Below are 12,395 nucleotides of genomic sequence, written 5' to 3' on the forward strand. Positions count from 1 at the left end.
ATAACTAAATCAATAAATTATGTACATAGAAAAAACTCGTCCCCGAATTGATTGAACACAAACGAAAGCGTATTTGGACGATGCGGATATTATTATGGAAGATAGATAAATATATAAGAAGATAAACGAGAATATGAACAAAGCAAACTAGAACTCTGAGACTAACGGAAACATAAAGGAGAGAAAGCTACATAACTTATAGCATATAGAAAAACCATTATACATTGAGAAATATATTATTCCAATGAAATAAATGAGCAAATCAATCACAAATATATTGCTGAGCCAAGAAACAACTCAAGGAATTGCAAAAGGAAAGTTCGATGGAATCTGTTTCATTGTCTCAAGTTTCCTCAATGTCTGATTATTTATTCTATGAATTCAGTGTAGTAGATTCATCCATATACCATATATCAATTGGCAAGTGATTGTGCATTTTTATGCATTGTACAATATAGAGCCCTTAACTAATTCTGAACGCGAAGTAGGTAGGTGAAGGTCGTCCTCCGCGTTCCTAAGTGGATAGCCGTGCAATGATCTTTCTGAAATTGGAGAAGCGTGCTTACGAATTAGGTAAACGAATTCAAAGATAAATAAGGAAGGAACAGTCAGAATTTTTAATTTTTTAAATAGGTCTCTGCAGTGAGCCCTAATGTTTAGTCCGAGTAAATATTGAGTCGCATCACACTTACCCCAGGAGGGATGAGCTTATCGGAAGTGCGACTCATTAAGGGAATAATAAACTGTTTCAAGGAATAGTCCACATCAAGTCCTGAGAATTTTACAGATTCACCGACGTCAATGGTGGTATTATTTAATAAGAAAGGCAGCAATACATTTTCATATGATAGTTTTAGAAACGTTGAGACAGAGAATAGTAGAATCGCACCATTATTTAAGGGTGATTAGGTCACTAGATATGATCGCATGAAGTGTTGTGAGATCAGGGTTGCTCCAAGAGAAACTAGTGTCGTCTGCAAATAGACATATTTTACCATTGATGTCAATATAGTCGTTGATAAACAGAAGGCACAACATAGGGCCTAGTACTGAGCCTTGGGGTACTCTGCATTCTATTGGCTTGCAGACATCGTTGTATCAACCCTTCCAAGTTGACTTCTGTTCGTAAGGTATGACTTGACGAGAGGTGATTATCACAATCGGAAGCATTAGAAAAATTACAGAAAGTTGTTGCAGTGGAGTGATGGCTGTTTAGAAGGGAGAATATACCTTTATTTGTGTATTTTTCACTTAAAAACCCAAATTGATGGTTAGTAAGTATTTCATATTTGAGCAGAAATGATAAAAGCCTCTTTGAACAATTTTTCTATGATCTTAGATTACATGAAAAAGGGTGCAATTGGGTGATAATTCGATTCTGGATTTTCATCTCCATCTTTATGCAGAAGTATAATTATAGCCGTGTTAAGACAATTGAGAAAAGTTTTGAAATGAAACGTTAATTAAAGTGGTAAGGTAATTTAATGTGCAATCGGGCAGACTCGAAAACATTTTTAATGTAAAATGCATTTATGGCGATTTATTATTTTCATAAATTGGGGTAATTTAGAGCACTTCCTATAGCAGTTATATTTATTATTCCGTATTCAAAAGATGACTGACTAAGGAATCTTTCAAGTTCTGGCCTAACTTGCGTGGTTTGCACTTCAAACAGTGTGGGGGCCAACCGGCCACGTCGTCAAGATAACCTGCAGGCTAAATTACATCCTAGATTTATGACAAGCTATGTCTAATTACGCCGTGGAAGTGATTCATTGGCAAGGACGAAGAAGTTCACGTGGTTTTTACTAACATTTGGTGGTCGAAGTGTCGGAAAGTTTCTGAGAGGATTTGATTAACTAGACTAGTATCTTCTATAACTACTGAAAGTATTTATGTATTTTATGCATAAAATATAAAATTAGTTTGATGATTTATTATATTAGAAGTTGTTTGCTGAATCCTACCAGTACCATTGTATTCTATTTTCTGTTTTGGTAATAGAAGAACGTTATTCTCGTACGCATTTTCGTATATGAATGTATGCCATTCTTAAACGATTTCCAGTAATTTTCTGTAGGTATCTCTGAATATCAGTTTTCTTTTGAAGGTGGTGAGATTATTCCAATTTCAAGATATTATTTCCAATTAATTATAAATTCTTAGAGAAAGTATTTGTAGTGAAGGCACCACATTTTTTGTTATGATTTTGTCTCCTTCATCCAAACACCAAACCATAAATGTTTCATATTGTTTTTTCGTGGTGTAAATTGAAGTTATTCATTCGCTTAAAGGATGAACTATCAAACAGAAATCAGTGCTACCAATCGACCTACGTGGTCGGTTGGTATCACTATATGCCCGTGTCCGAATTTGGAACTCTTGCTGGAATTAAAAAACTTTCCGTTACTTGTATTTTAAATACTCTCTCATTATTTATAAATGACTTTATATTTATCATTCAAATTGTAAGTTTTCATGATTCATGTTATGAGAAAATTATAATAAAACAATTATAACAATTAATTCGATGAATATAATGTAATTGCAACAACAATGTAATTTGGTTATGACTCTATCACAGATATTGAAAAGTTTATCTTGTTTCCATGGTAAGTTTTATCAATACCAACTCGGATATAACAATTTCATTTGACGTTTGCCATAAAAATATTTACTTTTGGAAGTGAGTTTTTTTTCAAGATGGATTTGAATTGTCCCGGTTTACATAATCGAACCGATTCAAACATAAGAACCTCGGATTTTTATAAAACTTGTCAACTACCCAAAAGATTTGATCATCCGTCTTGGTTTTATGGTTATGGTCTACAAAAATCTCCACCAGATCATCCTTTTTATAGAACAACTTCTAGTGATTATGGAAGGTCAGTGATATTTCTAATTGTGAAAAGCTGTAGTTGTTTTCGTTGAAATTGCTATTTAAATCCCAGAACCACTTCAGAAAAATGGCGTAACAAATACGCTTTAGTAGATTCCATACGTGGTTAATTGATTACACACAAAAAGTAGTTAGTTACAGCGATAATCTCAAGGGATGGAGACCGCCGAACATATTCCTATATCCAGAGATCTTTTGAAAGACAATTCGCGGATTTAAGCAATCAACATTCTAATAGGAGCTTTCTCAGTACCACAGCAAGAGAAGAAGACACGACAGATTCTTTTGATCGCAATGTATATGACACTCTGAACTGTACATTAATTTTTCGTTTCGATCACTTTGAATCTAATTTTCCACCACGCATAATAATTATTCTATGCATCCCGTATATTACGGAAAATTTTTCAATATAAATGTCTTTTTCATCAAATGTTTTTCAGGTATCCTCCAACAATTCACACCGTTCCCACTTCGTTTTATCCGACTTGTCAGGAATTCAGCAAGGCGCTCGCTAAGGCGGGCAACTACAAGAATTACTCTTTGAACACGGGGTTGGATCGAACGTACTGCTGAATTTATTTCAGACCAACTTATAATCCAAAATTTCTGATTGTAAATTCATGACTTTGCTTTTTTCAAATATATATTTATTCGAGTATATTTTCAGTTTGTAACCTGCGATAATAATTACGAGTAAGTTGATATTGTATAAGGGTGTTTCTTTGAGTAGGTATGTTGAGTAATACTTCATAATATATTTACTTTTTTGAAATAATATATATTTTGAGAGCAAATGATCTACTCAAAATTCATGTTGATACTATGAAAATGACCTTAGTCGATCAACGAAATTCTTTACAAAAATAATAATAGTAAAATAATAGTTCCTTGATTTGACGGTTGTATTATAGTGCCGAATAGCCTTGATGCGACTGTAATTGCTTTGGAATGCACAAGTTGGTTGAAATTAAGAGTAAACTAATTTGATACATAATTGGACAGGACTTCTAGGAAACTATGATCGGATTAACTCAATCATGATTATTAATTTCTATTAAACGATTGTCTATGATTAGTTCTCTCCTTTTTCCATGCAAGCTTCCGTGCAAAACTTCCGTAAGTAAGTTGCAATCCTCAATGATCTGATAGCTATTATGAGTGCATTTAATTTTTGTATCGGAAGGAAAAATCCAAAGTTTTTATGTACTTTGAGTATTCATAATTTATCATTCAATTTTGCAGCGTTTTCGTGGCTTGTTGTGATGGTAACTGCTTCCTTGTGTACAAAAATAAAAGTTTTCTGATACTCATACTAATAGTGTCATTTTTGAAATTCAGTTTTAATAAGGTATTGCTGACGTTATCAAATATGAGCTAGAAACATACTTTGAGATAATTATATGATACATAATTATTTTTCTTACTACAATGATGACCCTAAATTCTGTTTGCCGAAATCAGGGCGAGCACTGCGAAATATCTCATCAATTCTGGATAATATCAATTCAACCACTTCGGGATTTCCGTTTATCGCTAAATCCTCCTCCCTTTTAATGTCACTCCGTCTTTGTTCTCAATAAACACGGAAGAAAAACTCGAACTAAGTTACCAGAGTAGAGAGAGAAATAATTCTTTGCTTCTAGAGAAATTGTATTGAAAGATTCATGTAACTGCACGAAGCTAGAAGTTTTACACCATTTTCACACTAAAAATTCATAAGACATTGGAAGTTTACTGATTAACTAATTTTTCAGGCCAACCGAATATAACTGGAAAAAGAAACATTTTTGATAATCTAGTCTTTCCGAGAAAATTGAATAATTGAATATTGAATAATTTTCGGTATATTCTGCAATTTTGTAATTTTCACGATCAGGATTCTAGTTTTTTTCAGAAATTTTTATCACTCTTAAGAACTTGATCCTAAACAAAGTATATGTAATCCCTTGGATGATCTACTGTTGAAACGTTAGTACTAACACCCGAAACTACTAGATTATCATCTATATAAACATCCCTAAGTTTACTACACATGTTCTTCCAGCAACCGGTTCCAGAAGAAAAGCAGGTTTCAGTTGGGGTGATTCAATAATATGTATATCATTCTTCAAATTGCGGTATATATTTACGATATAGATTTATTAACAAAGTTTCCATGAATTTTTATTAAATTTAACATTGGATTCTTATGAAACAGTTGTTTCACAAATAAACATTCTTTTTTCTTCGCAAGGCTCATCATTCCATACAAGTTTACCATCTTTCATAACAATTTCGATGCAGTATTCGTTTTGTCTGGCATTATTGGGTTCTTTTGTGTTCCAATTGAAAAAGGAAGCAGTGTTTCCATTTATCCATTTCCACAAGAGTTGACTCGGTTTGTAGTAACCAGAAGACCAGTATATTTTATCAGCACCTAAAACACGAATTCTATATAAATCAAATAGCATGGGGAAATCGGGAGACTTGTCCAAGTGAGAAAATTGAACCACTCACAGTGACTTTGGAGTTTTACCTTATCTAGATGATTGTTTCGAGTAAGTATTTCGTACAGGATGTCTCCCAGGTATTTAACTTCGATAAAAGTATTCATTTAGTTACATTAAGTATAATTTTTCAGCATCCTATTAAAGTTATGCCTTCATACTTGCCGCTTAGTAACACCAGTAGATCATCAGCGTTGCCTAGGACTACAAATCCGCCGCTGCTTAGTCTAGTGAGAATTTTGTCCACTAACAATGACCATAATAGGGGTGATACACTTATCTAACACTAAAATGTCTTACTACAGTGAGTGTACACTACGTCAACTAGTATTTGACTCTTTATGTTATATGAAGTTTCCACCAAATATGAATTACCAGGATAAAAATTATCAACACATATCTAGCATTAAGTGGAAAGATAAAAGATATCTTGGACAAGAAATATTTGGCTACCAAAACATCGTGATAGAATAAATTTCAGGAGCAACTTACCTGATTTGGAAAGGGCCTTGTAGACATCCTCGTTCTTGTTTTCATCTTCTATACTAAGTAAATTCATACACATTGATTGACACATCTCAACAGCTTTAGAGTATGTTACCTAAAAAGGTGAATTAAATAATTATCTTGAAATACCATTCTATTGGAGAGTATACAATCTATGCAGCATATGTTTCAAGTTTGAATACGCCACGTTGTTTAGTATTTGTTTGGCAACCCTCAATAGTGAACGTTTTCGGTAAATTTGAAATCATGGAAAAAATTGCTCATCGTTATGTGATACAATGTTTTTATTTGAAAAGCCCTATAGCCCAACCAATATGAAAGTTGAACTAGATTCTACTTTGGGTGAGACTGCTTCTACATTATCAGCAGTAAAATATTGGGTAGCAGCGTTTAAACGAGGCCATACGACCTGCGAAGACCAGCATCGCAGTGGTCGACCAAATGACGACACCAGAAATGATGAAGACAATCCACAAATCGGAACTGGATGATAGTCGGCTGAAAGTAGGCGAGCCAGCAAACATATTCACTGGACATGAGAAAGCAGAATTTTCGCGCCGTTTCATAACCCGAAACTATGGACTGAAAAGGGAGAACCGACTCCAAAGAAGACAAAGACCGTTCCACCTGCAGGTAAGGTCAAGGCGTCGGTTTTTTGAGATGCGCGATAATTCTCATTAACTATCTTGGTAAAGGAAATACTATCGGCGAGTATTATGCGAGTTAATTGTAATGTTTGAGCAAAGAAATCAAACAAAAACGACCGCTAAGAAGAAAGTGTTGAGTTAATGTTTAAATTGCTACCTCATGCGCAAAATTCGCCAGTTTTAGCCCCCTCGGATTGTTTTCTGTTTCCAGAATAAAAAGGTTATGTCGGCAGTTAATAAAAACATCGCTGGGAATAGTGTATGGACCTAAAAGGTGGGCGTTTGTTGGGCTAGGTACTTTTGGCACCACCCTCGTTTATCATCAAGGCTACATTGAAATTATAAAAACAGCTTAGTACAGATGCATATATTTTTCTATTAACATTTTAGTCCAAATTGTTGATCTTAGTTTTCCAAAGTTTATGCTCTCACTCCCATAAATATATAAATTAAAAGTTTCATTCTTTACTTAATTGTGTAAAGCGTTAATGTAACTTGATTCTTTTCTTGAATACTTTCATAATTATTATTATAATATATTTTCTCATTCTCATTTCAATTCCAAAAATTAACGCAGGATGTTCTTCTGTTAGTGTCGGAAGTTTTCGAGTTGTCATTACTTAGTGCAATGCAATTGCATAGATATTGTTCACGTAATAAAAAATTGAGTGACTCAATTAGAAGTATTGTGCAGATAGAATGAATAATACTCACGATATCCTCAGAAATATAATACTGCTTCCCAGTAGTTCCACTAACTAGATCCTCTTGCTCACATTCCTTGGAAATTCCACTCAAGTTTTCGCATATGAAGCGTTTCTTGTCATCACATTTCTCTTGTTTCCAAAATGTGAGGTTATTTTTCTTAGAAACACTGATACAATTGCCAGAATAATCATAGAAATGATCTCTCAGCCAATTGTGATATTCTAAAGGTTCTCCTTTCAACCAAGCCCATTCATATTTCACTATCCTGTTTCCGGATGTCCAATACTCTTCGTCTACAAAGAAGAATTTTTTGAATACACATCAATCCATACCTAAATAAACGTAATTTTTGGAATACTAGCTAATAACGCTTGAGTTTATATTTATACCTATCATGTTCTCGTGCAGTTCGGCAACGTCAAAAATCGGTTTTCCAATCATGGTTTCCTTCCATTTAATTTGCGTGGAATGTGATTAGAATATTAACACACTAAGTTCTGGCTTGAAGGACCAACAAAATGTTCGTGCCATGGTACACTTCAGCACACGTTCAGCGGCTGTTATATATCGACTTTAGCTTCACATGATATTGTAAATCTCTAATTGTCAGAGGCAAATTATAGACAAAATGTAAGTTCCAAAATAACTGGGAATGGGAACACATTCAAGATCTTCTTTTTCGTGAGTGAGAGATCCACGCGGCAAATTAGCTACCCATCTTAAGTTACCAAATTCGAATCTACACAACAGATATGGTTCCGGTAGGTAATATTGCTGGTTGATCCAGAGATATTATTACTCTGAGTAGCGACAGAGAGGCAGAAAGAGCACGGCTGATGACTATGACGATCAAAATTAATACGGTAAATAAACCACTCCATTCAGTTGATAAGTCTTGATAATAATCCAATTACTGACAATTTAAAGGCACTCAGTATCTATCAAGAGTAAACACTCAGTAAACAATCAGTAGTAAATGTGCCACGATTAATTTTTGCACTAATAATTACTCCTCATACCTATACAATCAGCACAAGCACTTTGAAACTCTATAAAAATCATTATGAGTATAAGGCCGCTTGACATAACTCAATACAACGTTCAAGAAATTGCATGCAAATCTCTGTAAACAAGAAAAGTAAACAAATTCCGAACCAAAAATTTCATCTAATATTTTGTACCTAGTTTAACAATGAAAATTACAAAAAGCTAAGTTTTACGAAAGTTAGCTGATGTGTTAAGCGAAAAGTAACTAGATTGCAACTTGCACGCAATAAAAATAGCACAAAACCGATAATTTCAAGATCTTCCTTGAAACAATCAAATGAACCTCATCTGCACATACTTTTGATAAAAAAAATATTACCTCTTGCATTGCATTGCACGTTGTCTTGCATCATGTTAAGCGGCCTTTATACGTTTAGAAAAGTTCCATATCCAGTGATAAATTGTATATTAATATGATACACTCTATGAATATTTACCTGTATTTTCTAGATGTCTAGCAATTTTTCTGTTCTTCCTCTTGTTCTCTATGGTGACTAATTGCATGGATTTCTCTCTGCATACCTGTAGTGCTTCATAATAAGTTTCCTAAAATATGAATGAATGCATTCAGTTAACATTTGGAGTATTGGAAATATCTGATCATTTGATATGTGTCAGCTTGATTAACTTCAAATCAGGTTATAGAACAAGAAATAGAGAATTACTTCTTTTTTAATCGAAATTTTCCGTTTTAAAATAAATATCTTATTAACCTAACGTCATATGAATATAACTGAAGTATATTAAGAAATAAAACTTGTACCGTACTCTATAAGTAATAAAAAAAACATCTAAAATAGTCATAAAACCTATTTAAGGAAAGAATAATTGTAATGTAGCAATCAGAAACTCTTATTTTCTTATCTCAACTGACTCACAAGAGGCAGGACTCGATTTCTTCACAATAAATGCATACAAAATTCGATTTTTGCATACAAAAACGACCACGACATCTTTTCTCCAAATTTTGTAACAAACAACTATCAATATATAAAATACCAAATAAACTGTATTCACACCAACGTTCAAATAAAACTAGTGTTCTTTCAATCCTAGATATAGGAAATATTTACACCAGTGCCAAATTTTGGCTGTGTAACATTTCGTATCTCCACAATCGTAACAATTCCTATGTTACTTTAGAAGTACGGGGTCTGACATTGTCATGCAGAAATATCAAAACCAGTCTTTCACATCGGATGATCTGCCTGATTAGAACATCCACAACACATCTGCACATCAAAGTACCTTGTTTTTGTTTGTAGCATCTCCATTTTGGAAATAATATTATGTATTATAAATAATGAGCTATTTTACGATAACCAACTACACAAAAAGTTAAGAATAAGAATATCAAACTGGACGTTTAGAAATCGTTTGGCAATGAATGCATTTTCGGAGCATATTCTGAACAAAGCGTGCGTATTTATAATACTCAGAAATTATTGGTCAAGCTTTTTCTGAAGATCCCTCATACATTTCTACTATCACTAAACGACAAACTGATAAATAAGCTCACTTCGTATGTTGTTAAAAAAAGAAATGAACCTTACAGCGAATATGTATTGATAGACGGATAGTGAATTGCTATAGTATATTCATTTCTCTCGATATGCGTGGGAAAATTGGCTGCTTCAGACGTCTAAGAATCATTGGTGTCTGGACTCACAAATGGCAACATATAAAAGATATTTCTTTTCAGTATGTAACCCGAATATGTATATTATTTTTGTCACAACTTAATACACAAGCCCTTTTGTAAACTATAGCATATTTTGATTAATTTCATACTATTTATCTATTGGGCAGTAGATATTTCTTGTTCAGTAAAAAAATTACTCTGTTACGAGTTACTTTTCCTATGCAAAGATCGATTGAAGGGTAATATTTTGATTGTAGACACATATTTATTTGTTGTAACACAATTTTAAATTTCATGTTTCATTTTTTGACTTAACATTTTCTAAATATGAACTTACCTTAGTTTTACTTATATAATAATTGTCGTTAACATCTGAATTCAATTCGGAACTAGATTCTTTTCTATATTCTTTGAAATCTTCACCTGGAATTTTTTTTGATTATATATTATCTTAGCAGAACAACTGAACAACTAGAATGTTGATTGAAAAAATTAGATTCCACTGATTTATCTTAAAAATAAAGAATTATTTTCCTATCTATCATATAGTTTTTTCGATGCAATCTTCTTTTTTGCTCTAATTATTATAAAATAGTAAATACAAAACTTACCTTGGCAAAATGTGAAGAAACACAAAACGAACAGAACCAGGGTTTTACTCATTGTTTTTGTAATATTATTGATTGGTGGATATACAGAACTGTAGAATTTCGCGAATAAAATTATTGATATAAGTAACATCGGGTCATGACTTGTTTTTGCAAACAAACTGATTCTAGGAATCAGTTGTTTACATCGCAATACGTATGTCTTTGTCTAGCAATTGCTTATGGATATAATATAATGTTGAAATATCATGACTTTTACTGTTGATATCCAATAAATCAACAACAAGAACTGAGTGAACTTGTTTTTACTCAGTGTGATTATATTCTTCCTTATTTGTATATAGTGTATTTTAGTTCATTTTTATCAATTTATTCCAATTAACAGTGATTAAAGAATTCATTAAACAATCACGATTTTATCGCAATTCATACGAGGGTAACACAGTTTATGGTTAAATTGAAATAATGCACATAATTCATGAAACGTAGAAAGTTTAGGTTTGTTCCAACAGACTGTATCTAACTTCTTGATTATGCGACGTATGAAAATTTTGTTCTAAAAGTATCAAGTTCAAATAATTAACAACATGTTTTATGTTTAAGCAACAAACTAAAATTAATTGGTACTGGTTCAAGACAAGCAATAATATTTTCAATAAATTTTGTATTTATGGATTATGAAAACACATATTTTATATCGTGTATTGTGCTTTTAGGGGTTATAAAAAATTTCTCAGATAGCAATAGAGTATTTAGTCGGTGATGAAGATTATAGTGATTAGTCCAGTGAAACTATATAAAAATAAAAAAATTTTCTGTTCTTAATAGATAAGATTTTACACTATCGAAATCATTGTGAAGTTAACGCAACGTTGCAAAGGAGGCAGATGAAATAGAATGCTCACTTCAACTTTTTATGACCAAAAATAGAAAAGTCTCTAATTCCAATTGATAACTAAACCTCTTTTAGAAAGTTTCTGGGGATATCCTTATTTTTTACATTGTTTCCTCATTATTGATACATGTAAATCAAATATAGTATCATCACTATCGTAGGAATTGAGCAAAACATTTTCATGGTATCAATTTCCACAAAGCCAATCTTAGCAAGTGTGCAGTACTTGGAGCGGCATAGATATTTCAATTTATGAGAATTTGAAAAAATACCAGTTATATCTATCGAAGTTGAATACTCCAAACAAATTGATTTCACCTAAGGTATTAACAAACCCAACTTAACCTAACTGAACATTACAGATAATGACAGGAATATTAATAATATGCAATGTTGCCGTTTTGCGGACTTTAGTCCGATTTGTAGCCTTTTTTGAACGTTGCGTACTTTTTCGGAGTAGAGTTATGAGTAGAGAAGAATCTCACTGCACGTTTTCATATGAACTTTCTTGATTAATCTCTATATTACAGAAAAATAACAATTCACAACTATAAAGTACTTATATTCTAACTATAACTCATACTATCTGAACATATCTCACAAGATTTTCAATTCAAAGTTTTCCTATTAGATACATATACTTGGCACTCGCATCAAACTAATCATAATATTTGGATATTATGTTTTAATATATTTAGTTGGATGAGTACAATTTTCTTCAAAATTTGTTGTGTTATATAAGTTTTGAAACCGCTTCTGTCTATCAACACTTTTTAGTTTCTCTTCCTAAAAATAAAGAGAAATGATGATTTGAATTTAAATAACCGATGAGAAATAGACACAAAAATTTTAGATTAATACAAAAAAATATAGCAAAAAAAGAAACTTTTGCAATAATTTTACATTTATAGTATGCTAATGTTTCTGAAAAAAAATCCATTAAAAAAAACTAC

General features: G+C 32.4%; 2 protein-coding genes across 2 annotated transcripts; one reads left to right on the top strand and one right to left on the bottom strand.

Annotated features, from left to right (window-relative positions):
- The first annotated feature begins 2,649 nt into the window (after nt 1-2,649).
- Nucleotides 2,650-3,560, top strand: LOC130896299 (piercer of microtubule wall 1 protein). Its single transcript, XM_057804297.1, has 2 exons — nt 2,650-2,885; nt 3,343-3,560. Exons 1-2 carry the CDS (start codon nt 2,704-2,706, stop codon nt 3,473-3,475), a joined length of 315 nt encoding a protein of 104 aa, XP_057660280.1. The 5' UTR covers nt 2,650-2,703; the 3' UTR covers nt 3,476-3,560.
- Nucleotides 3,561-5,005: 1,445 nt separating this feature from the next.
- Nucleotides 5,006-11,160, bottom strand: LOC130896416 (macrophage mannose receptor 1-like). The gene is made up of 6 exons (XM_057804479.1): nt 10,551-11,160; nt 10,277-10,362; nt 8,735-8,843; nt 7,257-7,543; nt 5,881-5,989; nt 5,006-5,318 (listed from the first exon to the last, which is right to left on the bottom strand). Exons 1-6 carry the CDS (start codon nt 10,678-10,680, stop codon nt 5,089-5,091), a joined length of 951 nt encoding a protein of 316 aa, XP_057660462.1. The 5' UTR covers nt 10,681-11,160; the 3' UTR covers nt 5,006-5,088.
- Between the last annotated feature and the right edge of the window lie 1,235 nt (nt 11,161-12,395).

Source organism: Diorhabda carinulata, chromosome 7, assembly GCF_026250575.1.
Source record: "Diorhabda carinulata isolate Delta chromosome 7, icDioCari1.1, whole genome shotgun sequence".
In the NCBI taxonomy this organism is placed as follows: Eukaryota; Metazoa; Arthropoda; class Insecta; order Coleoptera; family Chrysomelidae; genus Diorhabda; species Diorhabda carinulata.